Source organism: Marmota monax, unplaced genomic scaffold (assembly GCF_021218885.2).
Source record: "Marmota monax isolate L192 unplaced genomic scaffold, Marmota_monax_Labrador192_F-V1.1 WCK01_AAM20220418_F8-fsc00083, whole genome shotgun sequence".
Lineage (NCBI taxonomy): Eukaryota > Metazoa > Chordata > Mammalia > Rodentia > Sciuridae > Marmota > Marmota monax.
The window spans coordinates 3,132,000-3,155,662 of record NW_026692848.1 but is presented as its reverse complement, the minus strand read 5'-3'; the positions used below and the strand labels follow the sequence as shown (position 1 = coordinate 3,155,662).

The following is a 23,663-nucleotide window of genomic DNA, read 5'->3' as shown; positions in this document are numbered from 1 at the left end:
CCCAGACCCCCGGTGGGTACCTGAAACCATGGACAGTACTGACCTTATGCACTCTGTGCTTTCCTATCCTGTATACCTATGACCAAGTACAACATTAACTAGGCTTGTTAAGAGGTTCATTCGTACTGTGCATGTTAGCAACCTCAGCCTGTGTGTTTTTTTTTCCTATTGAGAACCTTTTCACTTAAAAAAAGGCATTTATGGTTTTTGTTTGGCATATATAAATTGCCAACACTACAATTTTTTGTACTTTGGGGATTTTTAATTTTTTTAGTGGTGCTGGGGATTGAACCCAGGGCCTTGGGCATACTGTGCAAGAATTCTACCACTGAGCTATACCCCCCAGCTCTGTTTGGGGCTATTATTAAGGCAAATAAGGGTCACTCAAACACAAGCACTATGATACCTCAACAGTAGATCTGATAATCAAAGTGGTAAATAGGCAACTAATGGGAGGGTAGCATATACAGTGTGGATTTGCTGGACACAGTTTTGATTCATGTTATAGGCAATGCAGAGCAGAGGATGGCATGCAATTTCAAGAAGCCGTTCTAATGAATGACCACTGGGCAGCCACTGGCAGAATGGGAGACAGGTTGATCCAGATAGCCTGAGCTATCATCAGGACGTACCGCCCGCTAAAGCAAGCAGGGAATGTGTCATGCTACCTTTTTAAGCAAAGAGGTAAATAACACATAGTCATATTTCCATTACTTGAAATGGCATGCAATTTAAAACTTATAAATGGTCATTTCTGGATTTTCTTCCTTAATGTTTTCAGACTGTGGTTAGTCGTGGGTAACTGAAACTTCAGAAAATGAAACCATATTGGAGGTGGTTACTGCACTTCCTAGAGCCCTTGACACTGGTTCAGTCTCAGGTTCTACCAACCTGTGAGTGACATTCACTAGGTTGGGTGTCTCTCTCTTACCCCAGTTGGCAAGACTGATGACTCTTCCTTTCTTTTAGCACTCTATTATCTTATTTGTAGGATGACGGCCTGGAACTGTCAGTGCGCCTGTCCCTGTGAGGTCTCCTTGTGTTCTGTGGTCACAGTGACATTGGTAGGGGCAGGGTTTGGAGGCAGGGTCGTCTCATGCCAGAGCTCAGGAATCTTCCCCCTATTCACCTCTATTTCACTTTGACATTGAGTGGTCTCAGCTCAGGCTCCACTTGGCTGCTCTGCAGTGACTGCTCATTTCCTACACAGTGTTTGCTCCCATCACGTGGCCTCCTGCCCCAACATGGTTCGGTTCCACTGGACATGAGTCCGTCCACCCAAGAGGCACGGCCCCTGTCCTCCTGGAATGGTTTTCCCTGGCGTCCTCATCCAGCGTTCACGGATTGCTGGTGCTCTCCCGACCTGGCTTCTGGCCTCGCTGCCTTCGGCTGGGCTCTGCTGCACTCCCCTTTCCTTTAAAGCCCAGTGGCCTCTGGAAATGCTGACTCTGGTCGGGTCATTCCTTGCTCGGAACGTTGCAAAGACCCCCTTTGCTCCCAGGGCGAGTCCAAACCAGGACTTGCGTGCGGGGAGGAAGTTCGGGAGGCCGTCTAGTTCACGGCTCAGGCCTGCATGTCAGAAGGCTCTAGGTTCTCTGATGTGCTGTCCATCTGGCTTCCAGGCTGACTCCCATTTGTCCTTGTGATGGCTACTAAATCCGCGAGTCACCTCAACCAGGACTTGGGGTGCCAAGACCCAGTGAGACTGAGCTCTAGGTGAGAATGTGAGGGTAACTCTGGGTGGAAGGAACATTTGACCCCATCGTGGGGTAAGGTAGAGGCCCTCCCTGATGTGGGGCCTGCTCTCCTGGGTCTCATACTGTACTAGAGATCCTGCCAGGGCTTTCCTGGTCCTCCAGCCCTGACTATGGATGTCGGGACTTCCTAGCCTCAGTGTCTAGGGCAGCTAATTCCTTAAAACTCTCCTGTGTTCTCTTTACACACATGCACACACACACACAAACACACACACACACCACACACACACACACACACACACACACACGCCCTGTGCTCTTTTTCTCTGGATAACTTTGCCTACTGCAGCTGGCCAACTCCTGCCCATAGAGGCCTCTGTGAGCCACCGCACCTGTGTCAGCTGGCCCCAGCAGGGCTGCCCACCACACCTTAGCCACCAGCACAGCACTCTCTGCACAGCCCCAAGGGGCCTGGCTACTTGTCCTCTGATCCAGGGCATATGAGCCCTAAGGGGGTGGAATGTGTGGGCCCTTCTATCATTTTATCTTACACTTTTAAATCAAGCAGTAAGTACTTACTGAATTGATGAATTTTAATTATATCCTTTGTACTTTTTGAATGCACACTATGAATTGATAAGCAGGCAGCTTATGTCATCCTTTGAAGTCCTTGGAGTGAATCATCTCTTGAATAGGTCCCTGTTTCCTCAGTAACTTTAAGTTAAAAGATTTGAGTTAAAAAAAAATACCTCATTAGTGGCAGACTCACCCTCCAATATAGACCTGGTTCCCGGACAGCAAGTGCAGGGCGACACTCAGAGTGCCCTCGCACATGTCTGTCTGCTGTGGGGAGAGGGGATAATAAATCCTTGCCTCAGAGCGTGGCGGTGGGATTGTAAAGAAGGCCAGTGGGGGACGGTGCTGCTAAGTCTCCTTGTGTTCAGCTCAGTGGGTCTGCACAGAGGGCAGGGGAGAGGGCCCAGCTGGCCCTTGAGGACAAAGAACATTCACCTTTCACCAAGGAGGACAGGTCACGCGTTGGGCGAGCCTTAGCGTCGCGACCACTTGGTCTCTAGGGCACTGGGCCCGGCTCCGAGACACTGGCCCAGGGTCCTGTCTCTGCCCAGGGTTCTCCATCCTTGCTCCAGCCCTGGTTTCTGGGCCCTCCAGTCTTCACCTCCTCCCGGCATGGGGCAGACCCCAGGGCCTGAGCGCGCCAGCAGGCCCAGGGCTTCTCCTCCAACCTTGGCTGGGAGTGTTTCCTTGGCAGAGATGAGCGCAGCACAGACGATCCCCGCTAACCCAGGGCAGTCCATCTTGTGTTTAGGGGAAAGTTTGTTTCTAGAAACCCCTAGGTATTTGGGGTCATACAGCACCCATCCTCCCTTCCTTTTGTAATAGAGTTAGAACTCTTACACAGGGAAAGCATTGTCTAATACAACCAGGAAGTTGAAAACCACCTTCAATTCTCAAGTCCCAACTAAATCCATAATGTGTGTGCCACAGAGATACACCTGCGACATGGTAATATTTTACAGGAAACCGCCCCCTCCTTTTTCTTTTTAAAATCATGGGAGGGGCTGGGGTTGTGGCTCAGTGGTAGAGCACTTGCCTAGCATATGTGAGACACTGGGCTTGATCCTCAGCACCACATATAAACAAATAAATTTTAAAAATGTTGTGTCCATCTATAACAAAAATAAGTTTATAAACTTAAAATCATGGAGAGGACAAAACGGGTCCAGGTGCCTGACCATCATAGTCTAAAACACCAATTCTAGGTGTCACCTTTTGGTTTTAGAAACAACTGCAATGTCCTAGACTTGAAGCCCTGCATCTGCCAGCCCTGCTCCATCCGGGAGCATCAGTGCTTGAGTTCCACTGGATACCTGTGCCAGGTTTAGTTCAGATGCTCGTTTGCATTGGTTCAGGGATATGGCATGAAGTCAGCAGTGAAGTGAAATAGAAAATCGCGGCTGAGGTTTTAGACTACGAGCAATCAATGAGCATGGCCCTCCACGTTACCACCTGTTTACACCATTATTGTAAAACCTGCAGCCATTGTTTAGGAGTTGTTCAGTCATTGGCTTAGAGGACCTAATTTGTTTGAACATTGCTCACCGATCTGAAAGGACAACATTATATCTCCTACACCTTGATGCAAATTACATTCATCCGTAGGTTAATTTTTTTCTGGGAACAATTAACCTTAGGCAAAAAGGCAAAAAATTAACATATTGGCAGGGCCTCCACGAAGCAGTTTTCTGACTTTAAATAGTACCCGCTGTTTTCATAGACGTTCACAATCACTTTTAGACCATTTTCCCCCGAGTTGGTACACAATAATAGGAAATCAACTTATTTTTCTAAAAAGTATTCTGAATTTTATAATATCTAGTTAGAAGTAAATATCTTACTTTTAATGCATACAAGTTGAAACATTACATAAAACCACACCACTGTGTGCAAAAATATTAGCTAATATATATACCTGCAGGCACACTAAATGTAGCACAATTCAGAGAAAAAGTTGGTTTGTCCTTTATGGGCTGCCTTTCTTTGGGGGCAGTATGCAGCTATATTTTATTATAAGTTAATTTAATACAGAGAGAAACTTAAAAAATCAAAGACAGAGGGATGCCTTTCATTCTGCTTAACATTCCCCTCAGCCTTTAATTAATGATTTTCAGGTTGTTAGGCACCGTGTTAACTGTAGTAGCTGCAGGCGAAGAATGTAAACAGGTACAACCCATGTCCACCGCATCTTCATAAATGAGGGGGAGGCGGGGAGCAGCCGCGTGAGAGACAGGAACTCTTGGTCAGAGGATGGAGTGGAAGTCAGATGTACAGGCAGGGGCACTGAGTCCTACAGGGATAGAGTTCACTGCCCTTCAACTCCCGAAGTGACCTCTAAAGCAAGGTGGGGCAGAGGTAGCTGGTGAGGGCAGGCGGCCTGGTTCCTCTTTTTCTGAGGGTTGATGAGGAAGCCGCTCACCCCCTGCCCTGACAAACTTCATCTCCTCCTTATGAGACCAACAGAGATTGTATTCCATGAACCCTAAGGTCATGTCCAGCTCAGCTGCAGGCTTCAAGTCCAAACATTCATCCAGTAGAGTTTTGTTTATTTTTAAACTATCTGGGACAGAGGATAAGTGAGAAGAGAATGTTGGTGGTAAAGAGAAGATGCAAAATTAGAACAAGATCAACCTCCAAAGTGGAATAAAAAGCCACTCATAGAGAACCCCTGCTCCCTGGAAGCCCAGCATTAGCAGGCTGGCAGCTCCCCTGCATTTGCCAGAGCCTTCAATTCAGGCAATTATGGGATTTGCCCCCCTAGGAATCAATCTTATTTGAAAATGAAGTCAATGGAAACTCTGTTTATTTTACATTCACATTTCTGTAACACATTTCCCCTTGAAGTGGATGGATTTGCTACATAGGGACATAAATGAGCCTTTTTCCCCTAAGACAAACAATATACATAATACTGAGAGTGAGTCACTTGGAGACTGGCCTTTGGCATGGCCATGTGAGGAGTTACTTGGATTTGCTCCCCAGTGGAACTGGTGAAAACCGTTTTAAAAGCCCATTGAGAGCCTCTGGAAATGGTCCTAGATGCAAACAGTACAGCGAGAAATAGAGATTCAAGGAAATCTACCAAAATGTGGTAAGAATGCAAACATCTGTGGCATGAGAACACCTTGGCTCCCTCTTCCAGCTCAGCAAGGTACAGACTCCATGCCAAATAGCTCCAGCCAAGAACGCAGGGCCCCTTCTCCCCAAGACCAAGGGCATAGTGTACCCCCACCCCTGCAGCACCCAGTCCGAAGGGCTTTCTCTCCAGGACAAGGAGGACTTTAGTCTTTCTCATCTTGACTCCCACTGCCTGCTGCAGAAACTAAGTGGCAGGTGAGCATGGTCAGGAGAAAGGACTCCTCCTCTGCCCAGGTCCCACTCATGGCATGAATGTGGTACATGGAGGACACAGGTCCCCAATTGTGCATCCTAGCTATGTGCAGTGGTTCTTTATGAGGAGATGCAAGCCAAGGAGACTCTCAGCTGCTGCCTGCCCCCTCCCACACAACTGCTCACCTCCCAGTCAGGGCAATCACTCAGAGGGAAATCTACCACTGTCCCCAGCCTGGCCCAAGTACCTGGTTCAGGGATTCTGTGAGGGCTTGGAGGATGGGGAGCATATTGGAAAGCAGAGAGCTCTTGCATCTTCCCAGAGGAACTGACTTCATTTGTGACAGAGCCCACAGAAGTTTAAGCCTGAGGGCACTCTCAGGAATAGTAGAGGTTATGGGAAAAGGCAACAGGAGGAGATTTGTGGATCTAGTGAGGAGACAGCCTAGACGATGCTGACTAGATTGTACAAGAGAACCAGGGAATGAGGTGCCTGGCAGGAGCCTCCTAAGAGCAGAGCAAATATCAACATCAACCTCAGAAACTATTTCTTCAAAAGAGACAAAATTTGATTTGATTATAAGGTAATTTATGCCCCAGAGAATTGTTGAAAAAAATCTAGCAATCAGCCAGCAAGGTTTCATAGCTGTGTGCAGTCAAGGAAGAGAGGAGTGGAGTCCTTCTAGTGTACTATCATTCCAGGGTGGCTGGCAATCCCCAAGTGCTCCCTCCTGAAGTGCTGCATCAGCTGTGTCACAGGGAGCACAGCTGTCACTCTGATAACACAGCCAGTCATTGGTCAAATAGATAAGCAAACAGCAACTACACAAGCTCTGAGGAAGAGAGGACGAGCACGTGGTATTGCTACAGTAACCAAAGTGTCCAGTTTTCCACAAACTGTCATGTGTAACTAATTAAAACAATACAAAAATTAAAATTAAAAAAAAATATGAGAATTAAGAAAACAGGAAATTATGCCCCCTACACTGAGTTGGGGGTAGGGAGGCAAAACACATACAGGAAGAGGATATCAGATTTGATACCAGAATTTTTCAAACTAGCCATTATAAATATATTCACAGAACTAAAGGAAGCTATGATTAAAGAGGTAAAAGAAGAATGACACTATCACATCTAGTAGAGAATATCAACACCAAAGAGAAATTATGAAACTGAGCCCAGTGGAAATTGTTGAGTTGAAAAATGAAACTGAAATCACCTCTCTAAAGGGGTTCAATGGTAGATGTGAGAGGGCAGGCAAAAAAATGAACAAGCTTAATTGATGGAAATTATACAAGTTGATTGGCAGAAAGAAAAACAGAATAAAGAAAAACGACCAGAGCTCCAGAGAAAAACAGAGTGTCACTAAGTACACCATTGCACACATAATGGAAGTGCCAGAAGAAGAGAAAGAAACAGGAAGAAAACACATTCAAATAAATAATGGCTGAAAATTTCCCAGTTTATTGAAAAACATTAATCGTTCAAGAAGCTTAATGAATTCCAATGGGGTAAAATAAAGGAGACCCATAGAAAAACACATTATAATAAAAATGCTTAAAAACAAAGACAAAGAAAATCTTAAAAGCTGGAGAAAAATGATGTGTCATAAAAGTTAACAGATGACTTCTCAGCAGAAACACTGGAGGCTAAAAAGCAGTGGGACAACAAATTCAAAGTACTGAATAATAAAAAAAAAAATTATCCCCCTCCAAAAAAAAAAAAAAGTTAGCAAACAATCTTATATCCTGCCAAGCCATAATTAAAAACTAAAGACAAAACAAAGACTTCTACAGACAAGCAAAAACTGAGATCACTTGATGCCAGCTGATTCATTTTATGAGAAATACTGAAGTTCTTCAAGTTCGTATGAACAAACACATTCTACAACTATGGAGGAACCTTGAAGACATTATGCTGAGTGAAATAAACCAGACACTTATAGACAAATATTACAAGATTCTACTTACGAGTGCCCAGAGTAGGAAAATCTCCTAGACATGGAAAGAAGAAAGCATTTGCAGGTACTGGTGGGTGTAATGCGGACTGTTTAATGGGACAAATTTTCAGTTTAGGAAGCTAAAAACCTTTTGGAGATGAATGGTGGTGACTGTTGCAGAGCAATGTGAAAGAACTTAAGGCTACAGAGCTGTACATTTAAAAATAGTTAAAATGATAAATTTTATCATGTACATTTTATCACAATAAAAACAAATTGCAATTTCAAGGGAAAAGATAATGACAGCTTACTCTTGTATCACTCAGCCACCATCGATGCTGACTATAGTGAATATTAGTTCCTGTCAATCCTTAGAATGAGTATCTTGAATATTATTTTGTCTCTCAGGTTTTGGCTTTAATATCATGAAGCATTTCTTTTCACTTTAGTCTCTCATCTTCATACTATGAAAACAAAAAACCAAAGCATACTTGCTCGGTAGTGAAGTAAATTTTAATGCTATAAATTCCTCCACTAAACACTAGAGAAATTATTAAAAATAATACTAGTTGCTCAACCTGCTTTGGTGAGGGACTCACAGAGAAGCAGGGGCACTTTGGCTCAGATTAGCAATCTCCTTTGTCTCTACCAAAGTGCTATGTCAAGACGTAAACTCTAATCCATTTTCTGGTGTTATCTAAAATGAAAAATTAGATCATAAGTCCTACTAAGAGCTAATACTGAAAGGAAGGGTGGGCAACCCCAACAACAGCTATATAGATGGAACACTATATGTGATCGTAAATGTGAGAAGGGTCCTGACACAATGGCAGGAGCAAGGGTGGTTGGAATCAGACCACAAAAATTAGAGAAAAAGTCCTAGCTGAATTTAAACTTCTAATTTAGAAGGTATCACTCAATGATGAAAATGTAGTAAAGGAGAAATAGAGAACAAAAGACATGAGACACACGGACTGCAGAAAGTAAAATGGCAGACGTAAACAAAAATAGTAACGATGACAGAACTGTAAATGGGTTACCATCCCATCAAAAGGCAAGGATTGCCAGACTAGATAAAAACACATCTAATTATATGTTGTATACAGGAGACACTCTTTAGATATAGAGATACACATATATTTATGTAGAGTGGCAAAAAATAGATATCATATAAATATCCACCACAGGAAAGCTGGAGTGACCAGATTAAAATTAACAAAATTACTTCAATCCAAAAAGAAGTTACTAGGGAGAAAGAGGGACTTTTTATTACAATTGAGGGGCCAATTTATCAAGAAAGTATAAGAAATATAGTGATATATGTATCCAAACAACAGAATTCAAGAAGTAAAACCTATCATGTTAAAAGAGAAATAGGTGATTCCATGATAATAGTTGGAGACTTCAATATACCAGTTTCAATAATGAACAGGAAAAGAGGCTAGAAGAAGATCAATGAGGAAATAGAAGAGTTGAGAGCACTATAAACCAACTAGACCAACAGACATTTACAGGTTAGAATAGAATGCCTAAGAACTCTAGCTAAGAGCAGCATTTAGGTCTTTTGCTCAAGAGCACATGGAGTATTCTCCAGGATAGAGAATATTTATGCTACACCATAAAACAAAGATTACAATAGTACAAAATATTTTCTGGAGCCACAAGGCAATGAAATTATAAATCAATAATGGAGAAATTTGGGAGAGCCACAAATACTTTAATGTTAAACAACACACTCTTAAATAACCCATTGATCACAAACCCAAAGGGAAGCCCCAAAATACTTTGAGATGAATGAAGACAAAGACAGAACACACCAAAATTTGTGGATGCAGCTTAAACAGTGCTGAGAGGAAAATTCCTGTGATATGGAAGAAGAAAGATCTCAACTCAGTTACCTAACTTTTCACCTTCAGACACTGGAAAAACTAGAGCCCACTAAACCCAAGCAAGCAGAAAAAAAATTTACAGATTGAAGTGGAAATTAATTAAACAGAGAACAGAAAAATAATAGATTTAAATCAGTGAAATGAATTTTATAGCATAAGAGTTAAGAGATACAAATAACCCAAATGTCCAGTGATGGATGCATGGGTCGACAAAACGTGGTATACCATAGAGTAGAATTTATTTGGCCATAAAAAGAAATCAAGCTCAGGTATGTGCTGCAATATGGATAAATCTTGTAAAACATTATGCTCAGTGAAAAAAGCCACCTTCTGTATGATTGATTTAACTGCAAGTTCAGAATAGTAAAATATCAAGACAGAAGGTGCTCACTTGAGACAGAGGCAGGAGGCTAGGGCAGGGACTTGGGGAGCGGGAGCTACAGACACGGGCTTCCTTCTGAAGTAAGTGAAGAAGTTCCAAATTCACCGCAAGTACGACAAAAGCTGTGTGCTGGCGCACCTCTCCAAGGTGAGCCGTGTGTCTCAGCAAGACTGTTCTGTCACAGTCCCCCTTGCACAGCACTGGGCAGCAGGACCTTTGCCTTCGATGTTGGCTGGTGGCGTTATACAGAGGAGAAGGGACAGAAAATGAAACGCTACTTACCCCCTAATCTGTTGTGCTGCCCGGGGGTTGGGAGAGTCGACATTCAGGACTGAATTTAAGTTTTTGCTGCAGATGACATGGAATGTCCTGTTCAGTTCCTTATAAAGATTCATAGAATAAAATACCATCTCCTGGGTGCCACTCCTGGGAGTAGTGGGCCACACAGAGCCACAGAGAAGAACTTGGCCACCACCTGGCCTTGGCTCCTGATGAGCATTAGGTTATGTCATTCACTAGGTTTCCTCAGCCCTAGGACCTCCTGAGGAAGACCTTGCTGCTTCATGTTCATGGGACCCTTGGTCTTGGATGGAGGCTGATGTTTTCAATGCTGATGATTCCACAGATATCAATGGGAACAGATAAAGTGTGCCAGGTGTTCATTGAGGCAGATTGTCACAGCAATGATTGTGAAATTGCTGGGTATTCCACCTGCTGTGTCTGATACCGGCTTTCTGTCAGCAGCGCCACAGTAACAGGACAAAATCAGAGATCCTACTGGGGATACACTGCCCTCCACGCGCCTGTGGTTTGCTTTCCAAGGTTTCTGTTACCTGAGTCCCACTGTGTCTTAGAATATTAAATGGGAAATTCCAGGAATGAAAAACTGCCGAGTGTTGAAGCGAGTGCCCATCTGACTAGGGTGATTTGATTTGGCACCACCCCAATCCTCATCGAGTGGTGAATCGCCCCTTTGCCCAGCCTGTCCCCTCTGTATGTGCCACCTGCCCATGGGTCACCAGTAGTCATGGTGGCCTTGCAGTGATTGCTGGTGTTCAGGTGGTCATTGTTTTACTTAATAATGGCCCCAAATTGCAAGAGAAGCAGTGCTGGAAGTTTGGATATGCCAAAAAAAGTGCCATAAAGTGGTTCCTTTATCTGAAAGGTAAAAGTTCTTGACTTAGTAAGAAAGGGGGAAAAAACAAAAAGCCCTCGTTTTCTGCAGTTGCTCCTAACTATGTAAGAGAATCATGTATCTACATTGTAAGGAAAAAAAGAAACCCCCGTTAGTTTTTCCATCACACCTCAAACTGCAAAAGTTATGGCCACCGTGTAGTAAGTGCTTGGTTAAGGCAGAAATGGCATTAAGTTGCAGGGTTCAGTTAGGTCTCAGACAGCCACAGGGATCTTGTTAGATGTCCCTTCACATAAGGGAGGACAGTGGCATAGAGTTCTTTTGTGCCTAGTAGGTCAAAGTCGCTCCACTGAATGCCTTCATGCATAAAGTAAATCAAACAGTTATCAAGGGCCCTGTTCTGCAGATGGACGGGTGAACATGAGCTGTTAGAATGTCACTGGACACTGGGTTCAGACACCCGGGATCCAGTGGCTGGGAGCAGAGGCAGCTTGCAGAAGAGCCACCAGCCCAGGCACCACCTGGTGGAAACCATTCAGCAATGTGAGGCTCATGTGTGACCTGGTGTGTTTCCTTTGTTCTCCATCCTGTGCAGAACCCAAAACCACTAGCACAGTTTGTCACTGGGGCTGTTCTTTATATTTTCCCAGGAGAAGGCTACCACGCGTACTGGCCACTTGGCAGCATGAGCACCAGGCCGTTTTCCTTGATTGCTTGTTGAATTTCTAAGGTGACCTGACACTGTGCCAGGAGCTGGGGAGGTACAAGTGGTGAAGTGGTTTCTGCCTCAGGAAAGCCACAGTTTGGAAGAGCAGGGAGCTGTGAACAGCTGCAGATGGCAGAGATGTGAGGACCAGGTGCTTAGTGGGACAGAGGGGACAGCCGATCCGTGTGTTCACGTGTGTGTGCGCTCGCAGCTGTGTGAGGTAAGGCTCGTTGACCTGAGTGTTGAAGCACCCCAGCTAGTGACGCAAAGATGCAGGCAACCCCTTGGGTAGGGGGTCCTCATGGGTAAGAAGGGGCGCGTCAAGATGGTGCTGCAGGCGAGGGTGTGGGCGGGAGCCGCTGTGGCGGGCAGCAGGCCAGGTCAGCCCTGCTAGAGCGCCTTTGCATTTTCCCTAGGACAATGCTGAGACCTGGAGCGGGTGGGCTTTGCCGTCCAGGTGGTGAGCCTAGAGCCCTCCATGAGGCGGCACACCATCATCTGCTCCCATCGGACAAGCCCCGGTTATGGTAACCAGGTGCGGCAGGGAGCAGGCACGTGTTCCAAGGGTGGAAGCAGCTCCCCCTCGGTGCTTCCTTTTGACAGGGACAACTTTAACTCCCAACGAAGACAGACTGCCCCTCAGTTGTTGACGCCGGCGGGAGTCTTGCTGGAGAGGGGGCCACACCACTCACACGGAGGCCTTGACTGTAATCTCTGACACTTGGGCCGGCAGCACCCCTTCCCTCAAGCAGACACACATGCTGCTCTGCCGGGGGCACAAGCCACAGCAGCCGGGCCAAAGAGAGGGACTTCCAGCATTGCAGAAATCTATAGGGTGGCAGGGAGCAAACTGTTGAGATCAACCGACTCATGGCAGGAGAGTGTAAGCAGCGGATGGCGCACTGTGAACTTGAACTGAACAGCACCACGAGACGCAGAGGAGCAGGGAGCAGGGCCAGACAGGGGCTCCGTGGCTGTGCTGCCAGGGGGTCCCCAGGTCACTGCCGAGGACTCTGCTCGCCACACTGGTGCTCCTCGTCCAGCCTGCACAAGAACCAAGCACACCGAGGTCTGTGTTCTACATACATGACCCGAAGCTCTTGGAACCAGACCTGGCTGTGGGGAAGGTCCAGTGCTGACGGAGGATGGCCGTGACCCAGCCCGGGAGCTTTGAGAAGCCATGGCCCTTCACTTGCCCGAGCAGTTTGAGGTGTGTCTGCTCTCATCTCACCTGCTCCAACAACCATCCTTATGAAGACCGAGTTGGGTTGCCAGGGTGAGATCGCAGCTTTCTTTGCAATCTTGCAAATGATTACTTTTAATTAGACAAAATGACAACAGCTTTCTAAGTGTAACACCCTAACTCCCCTGGGTTCCCCTTCCTGGCCACTGCCAGTGGCTCTGGAGCCTGGGGGGGTGGAGAAGTCGATCCAAGCGGCAGCCCTCCTTGATTTTGAACCCCTTGAGACTCTCTGAGATGGAATGTTGGAGGCTGGTGATGGCACAGCAAGGACGGACTCCTCGGGTCACAGAGTGGGATCACCAAAATGCAGGGGGCCTCTGGTCGTGGAAGCCATGGCTTCTAGGGTTTCCTTTCCCCACAGGCTGAAAGGCTGCCGTACACACCCAGAAAGCCACCCGCTCCCCCAGCAGGAGGAAGCCCAGCTGCAGCGTCACACTCAACAGCGAGGCCACCCTAACAGAGAGATTCTGTGCCTGTCTGGGAGCTGGCTCGCGGCTGCGGGCTCGGGGCCAGAACACACCGTGGGTGTCGTTGGCAGCAGGCCTCGCACAATCCCCACAGCCAGATGAACAGACTCACACAGTGGAAGAGATTTGGAAGGATCTGCTGTGCTCCTTCGAAGACAGGGTGTCAGGCAGTCGGGGAGAACACGGGGCTGTCCCCTGGACAGCCCACGTGGCCCATCCAGCAAGGGCTGCCTGAGCCAGAGAACTTCCAAAAACCAGCCTCGGAGAAGCAGGGATGTGCCTGCCCTGCCCCCTGGGGTTCTTGTGGTGGTGGTGGGCTTTCCAGGGGGTTCACACAGAGTTCACACATCATCCTTTGTCTCCACAGAACCCCGAGGCTGCCACCTCCCCTGCAGACAAGTCGAGGATGTCGACCATTAAGAATGAAAAACATCAATGAGATTTAAAGAGCAAAAAAAGTCCTGTGGATTAGCTTCCGTGAACAGGAAGCCTCCCTTTTGGGGGCTCTGTGCAGGAAGACTGAGATGCAAAACCAGGCAGATAAACTGAAGGTCTTGTCACGTGTGGTCTGCTGTCCCGCCAGCACCCAGTGCTGGTGTGCCCGGAGGTCACCCAGCCGTGACTGGGGGAAGCTCAGAGAACCTGTGTGCTGGGGTTGGAGTCCAGGTCTCCCCCTCCTGAGTCAGGGAGGCAGGGATGGCAAGAAGCCATCTCGGCTGCCAACACCTGCCCAGGCATGTGCACGCACCAAGGACAGGAGCAGCATGCCAGGTGCGGTTCCCTTACCAAGGCCCAACCTGGGACATGGAGCTGCCCGTTAACCACCCAGACCCAGCACGGCACCCCACAACTGCCCCAGTGGTGCTTTGGGTGGGGAGCAGGGATTCTTGTAGACACTCCTAAGCCCAAACCCTTTAAACTGGAGACCTTGCTTTAGACTTCCCAGGTTGCCACAGCACCTAGCTTCAGCACCTAGCGAGATTTCACTGAAGAAAAGACAGATTTCTCAGAGTTGACAAAACTTGAAGCACCATTCTTTGGCCTTAACCCCAGGGCCATCCTTATCAGAATTTCATTGAACAACCAAGGCACAGTCTTGTTATGGAAAAACAAATAGTGATAGAATCTACTTAAGCCTTTGAAAAATGTTAACCTGACAATCCCACTTGGAGACATTAGCATACCAATGTTGTGATCTGAAAGTTTGCTTTTAATCCACAGGAAATCTGCTGGGGTGGTGGGATTCTACTTAGGGCCCGGCCCACAGAGCTCTGCTGGCCACTCATGGGGTGCTTGGGGTCCCAGAGAAAGGCCTCCTGGTGCCACCTTCCATCCTTCTTCCATCTTTGGAGAAACCAGCATTGCTAAGCCTCAGAAGTCTCCCAGGGCACTAATGCAATTCCATCTGCTGGGCAGGGTACGGGTGGAGTGGGGTGGGAGCTCCTCTATAAACCATTACAAAACTCTCCCTGCGTTTTGAGTTTCAGGGACTGAATTACAAACAGAACCTTGAAATATAATTGCCGGAACTGGCTCGGCCATACTTTCAGTTTTCTATTTCTTGTTCTCTCATCTCCAACTCTGGTGTGTAGCCACCAGTGCAGAGCCACCTTTGAGGCTTCCAAGGGCGGCCTATGTTGCGGCTGCTCTCTTGTCTTTAAGGACAGGGTCTCCCATCACTGCCTCTTCCCGGGTGACAGCCGCTCGCCTTCCATGCCATCCTTTCTGCTGTGACTAAAGGAAGTCCCACCTCCCAGGCCTCCTGGTGATGGTGGAGTGGCCTTGTTCTGTGCTGAGGACCCTACTCCCCCCATGTTGGGCACTTGGAGTCAGGCGGTGTGCCTGGGAGACAGGATTTTTAATTTCAGTATAGTTTATTAAGTTACAGCAGTGACACAAGACAATGACCAGGCTCGCAGGGCGTTCTTACTGTCCTCTGCACTGCCTTGGGCAGGGTGTGTGCCTGCATGTGTGTCTGCAGCTTCCAGGTCCGTTGCTCTAAGGGCTCAAGGATCCAGGGTCAAGCAGCAGTGTTCCCCTAGATCGAGGCTGGAAATGAAAGTGTTGACTTTGCCTCTCATCCTCCTTCAGGTAAGAGAAAGTCCCCCCATGCTGTCAGAGCGTCACCCTGTCCTGTGGTAGGACCTAACACAGGTCCCTGCCCATAATCTGAACAACCAATAACCAAAGTGCTGAGAGCCATAGCCAAGTCGGAATGATGCAGGGCATTTTTGCCAGAACGGAGTGGTTGAGAGGTGACACCAGCAAGCCATTGAGATGATGATGGTTATGTTAAGCTGTGTATTCAATTGCATAGTAGACCCCTGCTGTCCACCTAGGCCTTGCAGGATTCCCGGAGAGTTCCCATTGGTTGGGGAAGTGCTGGAGGAGGGATTTCCCATTGGTGTGATGTGTCCCTGGAGAAGGTCACCTGCGTGGTGTTCAGGGAGTTCGGAAATAAAGTTTGTTCCTGCTTCAGTGGCTCATGATTTGTGCCCAGCCAGACTGCGGCACCAAAGCCCTCTTGGCGCCCGCTCTCCGGACAGCTGTCACTTCTTTCTTTTTTGTAACAAAATTCACAGGGAGTGTTTCTGCACTTGACCCCTCGGCTCCCGGAGCCCCTTCTGCCCCTGCCCTGGATGCTCTAGGTCACCAGTGCCTAGATCTGCTCCAGGGCTTTGTCACAGTTGCTCACTTCCTCCAACATGCGCTCCTTCCTCTGGTGCCGGGCTCTGTGGGGGCTCACGGGGCTTCCTCCTGCCTCCCAGCTCTCCTTGGTGGGCTCTCCCAGCCTGGCTCCAGGGTCCACTTCTCGGCTGCTTACAGATGCCCCCTCTCTGGGACTCTCCACCGTACTCGACTCCAACGCCGGGGGCCTTCTAAGCCCCAGGTTTGAGGCTCTCGCTCCTCGTTCCCCTCGGCACCAGAACCCTGACTTTGCTGGTACTGGACACAGCTGGGAGGAACCCGGATAGCTCCTTTCTCCTCACACACCCAAAGCACAGGGTTCAGCACCCCACGACACACCCCGCTCCCTGCGCTGGGCCCCAGGTGAAATCTCAGCCCACTCGGGGACCCCATCCAACTCCCGAGCTGCCACTCTTTCTCCTTCCTTCGCCGGCCTCTCCTCCTTCTCGCCTCCTGTCTTCCGTTTCCTGCAGCCAGAGGGCTCTTCTAAGATGACACATCTCTCCACCCCAGTCTTTTGCTTCAAATTGGCACATGTTTTCCCAATAGTAGAAATGAAGACCGGTGGCCTCCCAGGACTGCAGGGTCTTGCTTCTTCCCACTCTGGTTTGGTGACCTCGGCTCCTCCCCTGTCACTGGGTATAGTCTGCTCTGGCTTTGTGCTCAGCTCTGAACTGGCCAAGGTGGTCTTGCCTCAGGGCCTTGACACGTGCTCTTGTTTCTTCAGGGACTTGTGTCCCCTGGTCTTCCTATGGCTCCTCAGAGAGAGTTCTAGGGCGCCCACCTCTCGTGTGGCCCTCCTGCACTGGCCACTTGCGCTGCTTGCTTGCTGGGCTTTCTTCCCGGCACTCGTCCCTCCTGAAGCACAGCACATCTCTTGGAACCTGTGAGATGAGCAGGACTAACCTCCACGCTGCGGGGCTCAATGGCCCCACAGGAGAAGGAGCCCGCACAGCCAGATAAGTGGCCCTCAGCTGGGGGCAGGGAGTCCTCCCTGGTCCTGTGCAAAGCCCTGGGCTTAATGAATGCATGTAAGGAGAGCTAAGGAGCCAAGGGGCTCCTATTACAAACCTCCTGCGTCCACATGTGGGTCACATTTGAATCCCAGGAACAGGAAGCACGTTCCTTTGATGTTGCAGGAATCTACTTCTAAGGCTGTAATCACCCCATTGAGTGAAATTTTTCAAATCAGGAAATTAGTGCTGGACATTTAGTTTAGCAGTAAAGGCCATCAGATAAAGAAAATGTAAATAATTTCCACATCAAGTGCCTCTGCTTGTTGGTCAGACTGCACAGGGTGCTGTTCTTCCTCATCATGTTAAATTACTGATCTGACAGCTGCATTTACCGAGATGGTGCCACTCTAACTCAGAAAATAAAAACATGTCCTACAAAAGGCTTCAAGAGGAATACACACACGGCCACTTCTGGGTTCTTGGGCCCTATTCTGATGTCCACAACCCCACGCCCCTCCCAACCTTGGGCAATTTTCTTGGCCACTTTGTCCACGAGGTCCCAGCTCAGGACAAGAGAACACAAGAAGTTCTCCGGCCAAGTCCTCGGGAGGCCAGGAGCCAGCACGGATTCCTTTGTACCTGTTGCATGGCCAGAGCCCACGGCGCCTTCTGTGGGGTCATTGCTCCTCTGCTCCTGGGCATCCACGTGACTGGGCAGGGCCAGCAGGGCTGGTGCTTCGCCTTTGACTGTGAAGGGGAGGCAGCCGGCTGGGAAAGCAACAGAGATGTGGCATTAGCATCAAGTGCCACGGAACTGCGGCTTCTCCCTCAGGAGCCGACTCCCCCTGGGAGTGTCCACCTTGGGTGGGTCACTTACGGGTGTGGATAGTGTGGCTGGGGCTCCCACTGGCCTCCCTCTGGCACTATAACAGATGAGGACCCTCGGGATAACCCGCGGACTCTCATCAGAATGTGGGTTCAGAGGAACCACACACGACACAGCTCCAGGCTGAGCAGACCAGGCTGGAGGTCAGCTGGCACTTGCTTCTGGTCCTGCTGGACCCTGAGGGTGGGCCCCTGGGAGGGGGCTTTACGAGGAACAATTCACTGGGGAGACTTTCCTCGAGGATTTCACCCAGCCTGTGTGTCCAGAGCCTTCGACAGGACACACAGAGTAAGGAAGGTGGCCACGCAGATGAGAGAGGGAGGGGGGCTGCAGAGGTGGAGGGCCAGGCGCCAGGACCTCATCAATGCCATGTGCAGCCTGATCACGGGCCTGTAAGACAGCTGGGGACTGTGCTCGTGCGTGCCCCAGACAGGGGTCTCAGGAGCATGTTTGCAACAGGTGACACCTGGCCTGGGGCATCTGTCATTCACCCTGGAGTGCAGCAGCTAAGGCAGCAGAAGGTGGGGTGGGCTGGCCAGTGTGAGGCCACACCCGAGGTGGTTCCCGAGCACCTGAGGTCCCCTGACCCATGATGCTCTTCTGAAGCGTGTAACCTAACGTCTGAAAGAGACATCAAAGTCCTTCCCTCTACATGTGACCACAGTGTCTAATTCAGACGGTGGAGAGGGGACTGCAGGGCTTGATGGAATCCCTCTCCACAAGTTCACCAGGGAAGTCTGTCTCAACACAGGGGCTCATCAGAAAGGGGACCACTGTGACAGGTCACAAGAGCTAGCTACGGCATTAGGCTGAAGGTCCTGATTGAGGAGAGGAACAAAGGGGTGAAGCCTGAGGTTTGGCACCAGAGAAGATGGTTGGAGGAAAGACCCTGAAATATCAATGCTTTTAAAAGAAACGTCTGACCTTCCTCTTGGTAGGAGGAGCTGGACTTCTGGTGCAGTCTGTTTGGGTGGGGCTCTGGGTTCACGGGTCGCTGCATCTGCATCATGTATTTTGGCACATAACTCACAGAGGAAAGCTGAGGTCACAGAAGCATGACGTGAAGAGCCATATGACAATTATAAATAAGTTCTAGGTCCCAATACGGATGTTGAATGCTTTATTGGCACTATGAAGAGTTTTGATATGTAATAAATATTTTGGACTGAAATATGCCTCACGACATCACAACATATTTCAAGACTGCTTTACTGAGGTATAACTGAGAATGTCAACTGCCCATCAAGGCCCACAAATAAGCCATGACGTGCAGCTCACACGAGACCATTATCGGCACAGCTTTGTGTTGTGAAAACAAGACCCAACGCACAACAGTGTGCGAGTCCTGTGACCTGCACCCTGGACATCACTGGACCACGCACTTCACACGCCACAGCACACAGCCAGTCGTGGCTGGGCAGCCAGTGTTTCCTATTTCCTATTTTGTGTCACTCCAATCTGTCTGCAGCCCATAGTCACACCCACCCTTCTGAGGAGAAGCCAGAGTTTTAGTCACCTTTTTCTTTATCGCTGTGACCAAAAGATCTACAAGAATGACATAGAGGATAAAACAATTATTTGGATCACGGTTTCAGAGGTTCAGTGCATGGTCGGCCGACTTCATATCTCCGGGCTCGAGTGAGTGAGGCAGAACATCATGGCGGATGGGTCTGGAGGAGGAGAGCATCTCAGGACATGGCATCCAGGAAGCACAGAGCTCTGCTCACCAGGGACCAATATAAACCCCAAAGGCACACCCCAGTGACCCATCTCCTGCAGCCACACCCTGCCTACAGTTACCGCCCAGGTAATCCCTAAGGGTGACCCAGGGATCAGTCACACCTCTCCTCATCTGATCACTTCACCTCTGAACATTCCCACGTTGTCTCACAAGCTTTGGGGGGACACCTTACATCTAAAACCACACAGCCAGGGAGTCTCATCTTTGCTATTATGATCCCCTAGAACTCCAGTCCTGTGGGCCTGATCTGTACAGCCCCATCGAATTTCAGTATATTGTAATGATACCTTGATCTAAAAGTCCAAAGCCAAGTTTGCTTTCTAGAATAAGAGGAATACACAGTGATTGGAATTCAGCCATGTGGACTGCAGGTGAAAGTAGATAAAGGTTGGTGGGTGGTGTGGCTCCACCAGGTGCAGAGGGGAGTCTGTGGTGTCCACACCCTCCAGACACAACCTCCCAGCAATACTCGTTGGCCCGTGACACTCCTTGGGGGGGGAGCCTGAGCAGTGCCAGGGATTGAGTCTCAGACCAGGGGAAACAGGAACTGAATCATGAAGGAATCTTGGGGCCCCTTGAAAGGAGCCTCTGTTAATTCATGTATTAAAGAAGTGGCAAGCTTCACGATTGGCCAGATGGCTGGACTAGTCTCCAGACACAGGGTGGAGGCAAAAAACAGTTCTGCATACAGAGTGGCTGCTGCTTGTGGTCCAGTCCCAGCTCAGGGGCCCATGGACACAAAGGGAGATGATGTGGGGCTCCAGCACTTGGGGTGCATCCACCTGCCCAGGCCAGGACCCTGGTGGGCAGTGTGCCCCGGGGTGGGCTGCTCTGCTTGCTGTTTTGCAAGCTCTTGTGTGCATGCAGGCCCTGTGTGGATTCAGTGCCCTTAGATGGACAGAGCAGGGTGCCCATGCCCTCGGCAGGAGCCCAGGCCCAGTGGCCCAGGCGCAGGGGGGAGCAGTGAGCCCAGTGCAGGGGACAGCTGAGAGGAAACAGGTTGGCAATGTGCACTGGGTGGTCATGTGGGGTTGGGTACCTGTGGCCTGTGGGACTTGTGTTGGGTGTGTGTGCGACCGGGCTGGCGGTGCTCTCGTTCACACTCAGTAGCCGGAGGCGTAGAGGCAAGCGGATCACAAACACTTCTGGGATAAGCTGTCAAGTTTTGCACAGGTGAAAATCAGGATTTTAAAATGTTTAATTGTAAGATCAGAAACATTCACTCTAGAGCCGTAACAGGCCCATGTACCCAAAAACAGCCAACAGAAGCCGCGTGTGTGTCAGATGAGCATCACCTAAATTTTTAGCCAGTGTTGTGTTTGTGTATTTCTCCCCCAAATGACCCTTTAGCAGATTCCAAGAGAACTGTGGGGGAAGGGCAGGGAGCTGTCCCCGAAAAGACCAAGCTCCCCTGAGGGTGAAGGGACCTGGGGAGGACTAACAGAGTCCAAGAGAACAGAGAGCAGGAGGAGCTGGAGGGGAGAGAGGGACACAAACAGGCAGCACACAGATGTGCACACGCACGCACACCACCACACACACACACACACGCACGTGAGCACACGAGCACGCCCCCACTCACACTCCTACACATGCACATGCTGACCCTCCTCCTCTGTGAGGGGTCAGGTGGCGTTCAGTCACTGTGCCCAGCAGACCTGACGAGGGCAACGTAGAGGAGGAAAAGTCTACTTGACGCTCACAGTTTCAGAGGTCTCAGGTCTAAGTTGGCCCACTCCATTGCTCTGGGCCCGAGGGGAGGGAGAGCATCACTGCAGAAGGGTGTGGGGCAGGAAGGCAGCTCAGACACGGCAGCCAGGAGCAGAGACAGCTCTGCCACCAGGGACGAAATGCAAACCCCAAAGGCCCAGCCCAGGGGCCCACCTCCTCCCTGCCGCCGTCACCACCCAGGTGATCCCGATCAGGGGGTCAATGCAAGATTGGGTCACAGCCCTCAGCAGCTCATCAGTTCACCTCTAAACTTTCTTGCATTGCCCCAGTTGATCCATATTAGTGGGTTGATCTTCTGATCAGGCTACAACTTTCAAAGTCTAATTCTTTCACCTGTGAACTTTATTGTCTCGCATGTGTGCTTTTGGGGGACACCTCATTTCTAAACTATAATATGTGGATTTGATGTTCAGGGGAAAAGAATATAAGCCTGCTCAAGAGGAAGCAGAGCTCATGGGCTCACTCTAAACAGTGGGACCTTCCTCCTGGGCTCTGTGGGCAGAGCATCCTAGCTGCCTAGCATCTCTTCCTGGTAGAGTCCTCTGGTTGCTACTGCAGGTCACTCCCTCCGCGGCTCCCAAACCTGTTCTCTCCTGCCAGTCGGGTCTCCCTTTCTTCTCCACACCAGGACTGGAGCTCAAGGTCATGACAAACACAGGCTTATTCCCTGGGAAGGTCTCCCCTTAGCTGCAGTCTGGGAGTCCAGCATTATACACCTGGGATAAAGACCTGGGGTGTTGCTGAAGCCTTGGAGCAGGCTGTCCTGTGTAAACTGCACAAAGCCTGGGTGTGCGGCTCAAAGCTGGACCCTGCTGCGGCAGAAGAGACTGAGCCCAGCAGGGCCCTGGGGTCCTCTGGAGTTTACTAATAGCGAGTCATTTCTTGTGCTTTGGCGTGGAGCCCTGAGTCTCCAGAACTGCAAAATTCACAAATTATTAATTAGTAATTGACTTGGTTTGTGAATTCTTAATGTGACAGCTTTTTTGGCGTTCTTCTCTTCTCTGACTCTGCAGGGCAGTACAGAGGATGCTCTGGGATGGACTCAAGCCACCTGGATGCCCCAGGAGGGGGGGTCCCTTGGGAAGGACCCAAAACTGAGAGGCCACCTCATCTTCTAATAGGGAGGTAGAGGCAACAGTCCCAGCTACTGTGAGCAGTTTCCAGGGTGGGGCCTGAGAAAAGGGTGGGGACAGGAAGGCTGGCTTTGGGGAGCAGTTTTAGGGGATGAGATTTTCTTAGAGGACCAAGGTGTCCACCTCTAAGAAGGAGCAGAGGACTGCCCCAGGAGCAGCAGGGAGGGTCCAGACAGAACCCTGTCACGGGGAGGGGAGGGACAGAGGTCCTTGAGAGGGTTGGGCGTCTGGAAAGAACTCTGCAAACCAAAGCCTCTCCTATCTGATCACTACTCTTGATTTTTAAAACAATTCCATTTTAAAATCATGGTAAGATATACACTACACGGAATCAGCCGTTTTAGCCACGTGGAGAGTTTTGCTCTGCGGCAGTAGCTGTGCTCATGGAGTTCTGCCATTGGCACCGCTCCTCCCAGAACTCTCCTCCCCTGCAAAACAAGCTCTGTCCCTTTCCACAGCCCCCCCCACCGACACCCCCGCCCCACCCCCACTCCTAGAGCCACCTCTGTTTCTGTGAACGCACCTCCTCCAGGCACTTCCCACAAGTGCAGTCCCACAACACACATCTTCCTAATGCCTGGGCGATTCACTGGGTAGTTCTCAGTAGGCGTCTGTGATGTAGTGAGTGTCAGAATTCCCCTGCTTGTGTGTGTGTGTGTGTGAGTGTGTGTGCTGGGATGGAGCCCAGGGCTTCGTACATGAGAAACAAGCTCTCTACCACTCAGCCAATCCCCAGCCCACAATTTTCTCCTTCTTAAGAAAGAAAAATATCCCATTGTGTATGTATATGTCCACTGAGGGGCATTCTGCTCTTGGCTATCCTGGGTAGTACTGCTGCCTACGTAGCCCACAGGTGCCTTTTCTAGCACACCCCCCCCCACCCCGTTTCTTTACTTTTTCTTTTCTTATTTTTTTTGGTTTCAAGTGTACTTCATTTCTTCAAGATGCCATATTTAGTAGGTACACAGTGTTTTTACTTGACATCAATTTTGAGTTGGTTTGGAAATTCAGTATTACATTGCTGGCATGATTACGGATTTCTCCATTCCTTTGGGGTGACTCTGCCAACAGAGGACAGGTCTCCTTCTATTCCAGTTGGTGTTGCTGGGTATGTCCAAACAGCAATACAGAAAATGGCCCCTCAGGCTAATATAGCATTACCAT

General features: G+C 49.3%; 1 protein-coding gene across 1 annotated transcript in view; it reads right to left on the bottom strand.

Moving 5' to 3' along the window:
* Positions 1-23,663, bottom strand: part of Pde10a (phosphodiesterase 10A) — a 534,453-nt gene that overhangs the window by 291,180 nt on the left and 219,610 nt on the right. Inside the window, exon 2 of the mRNA XM_058580935.1 lies at positions 17,648-17,776. Coding sequence (XP_058436918.1) covers positions 17,648-17,776 — 129 coding nt within the window. The remainder of the gene's footprint in view (positions 1-17,647; positions 17,777-23,663) is intronic.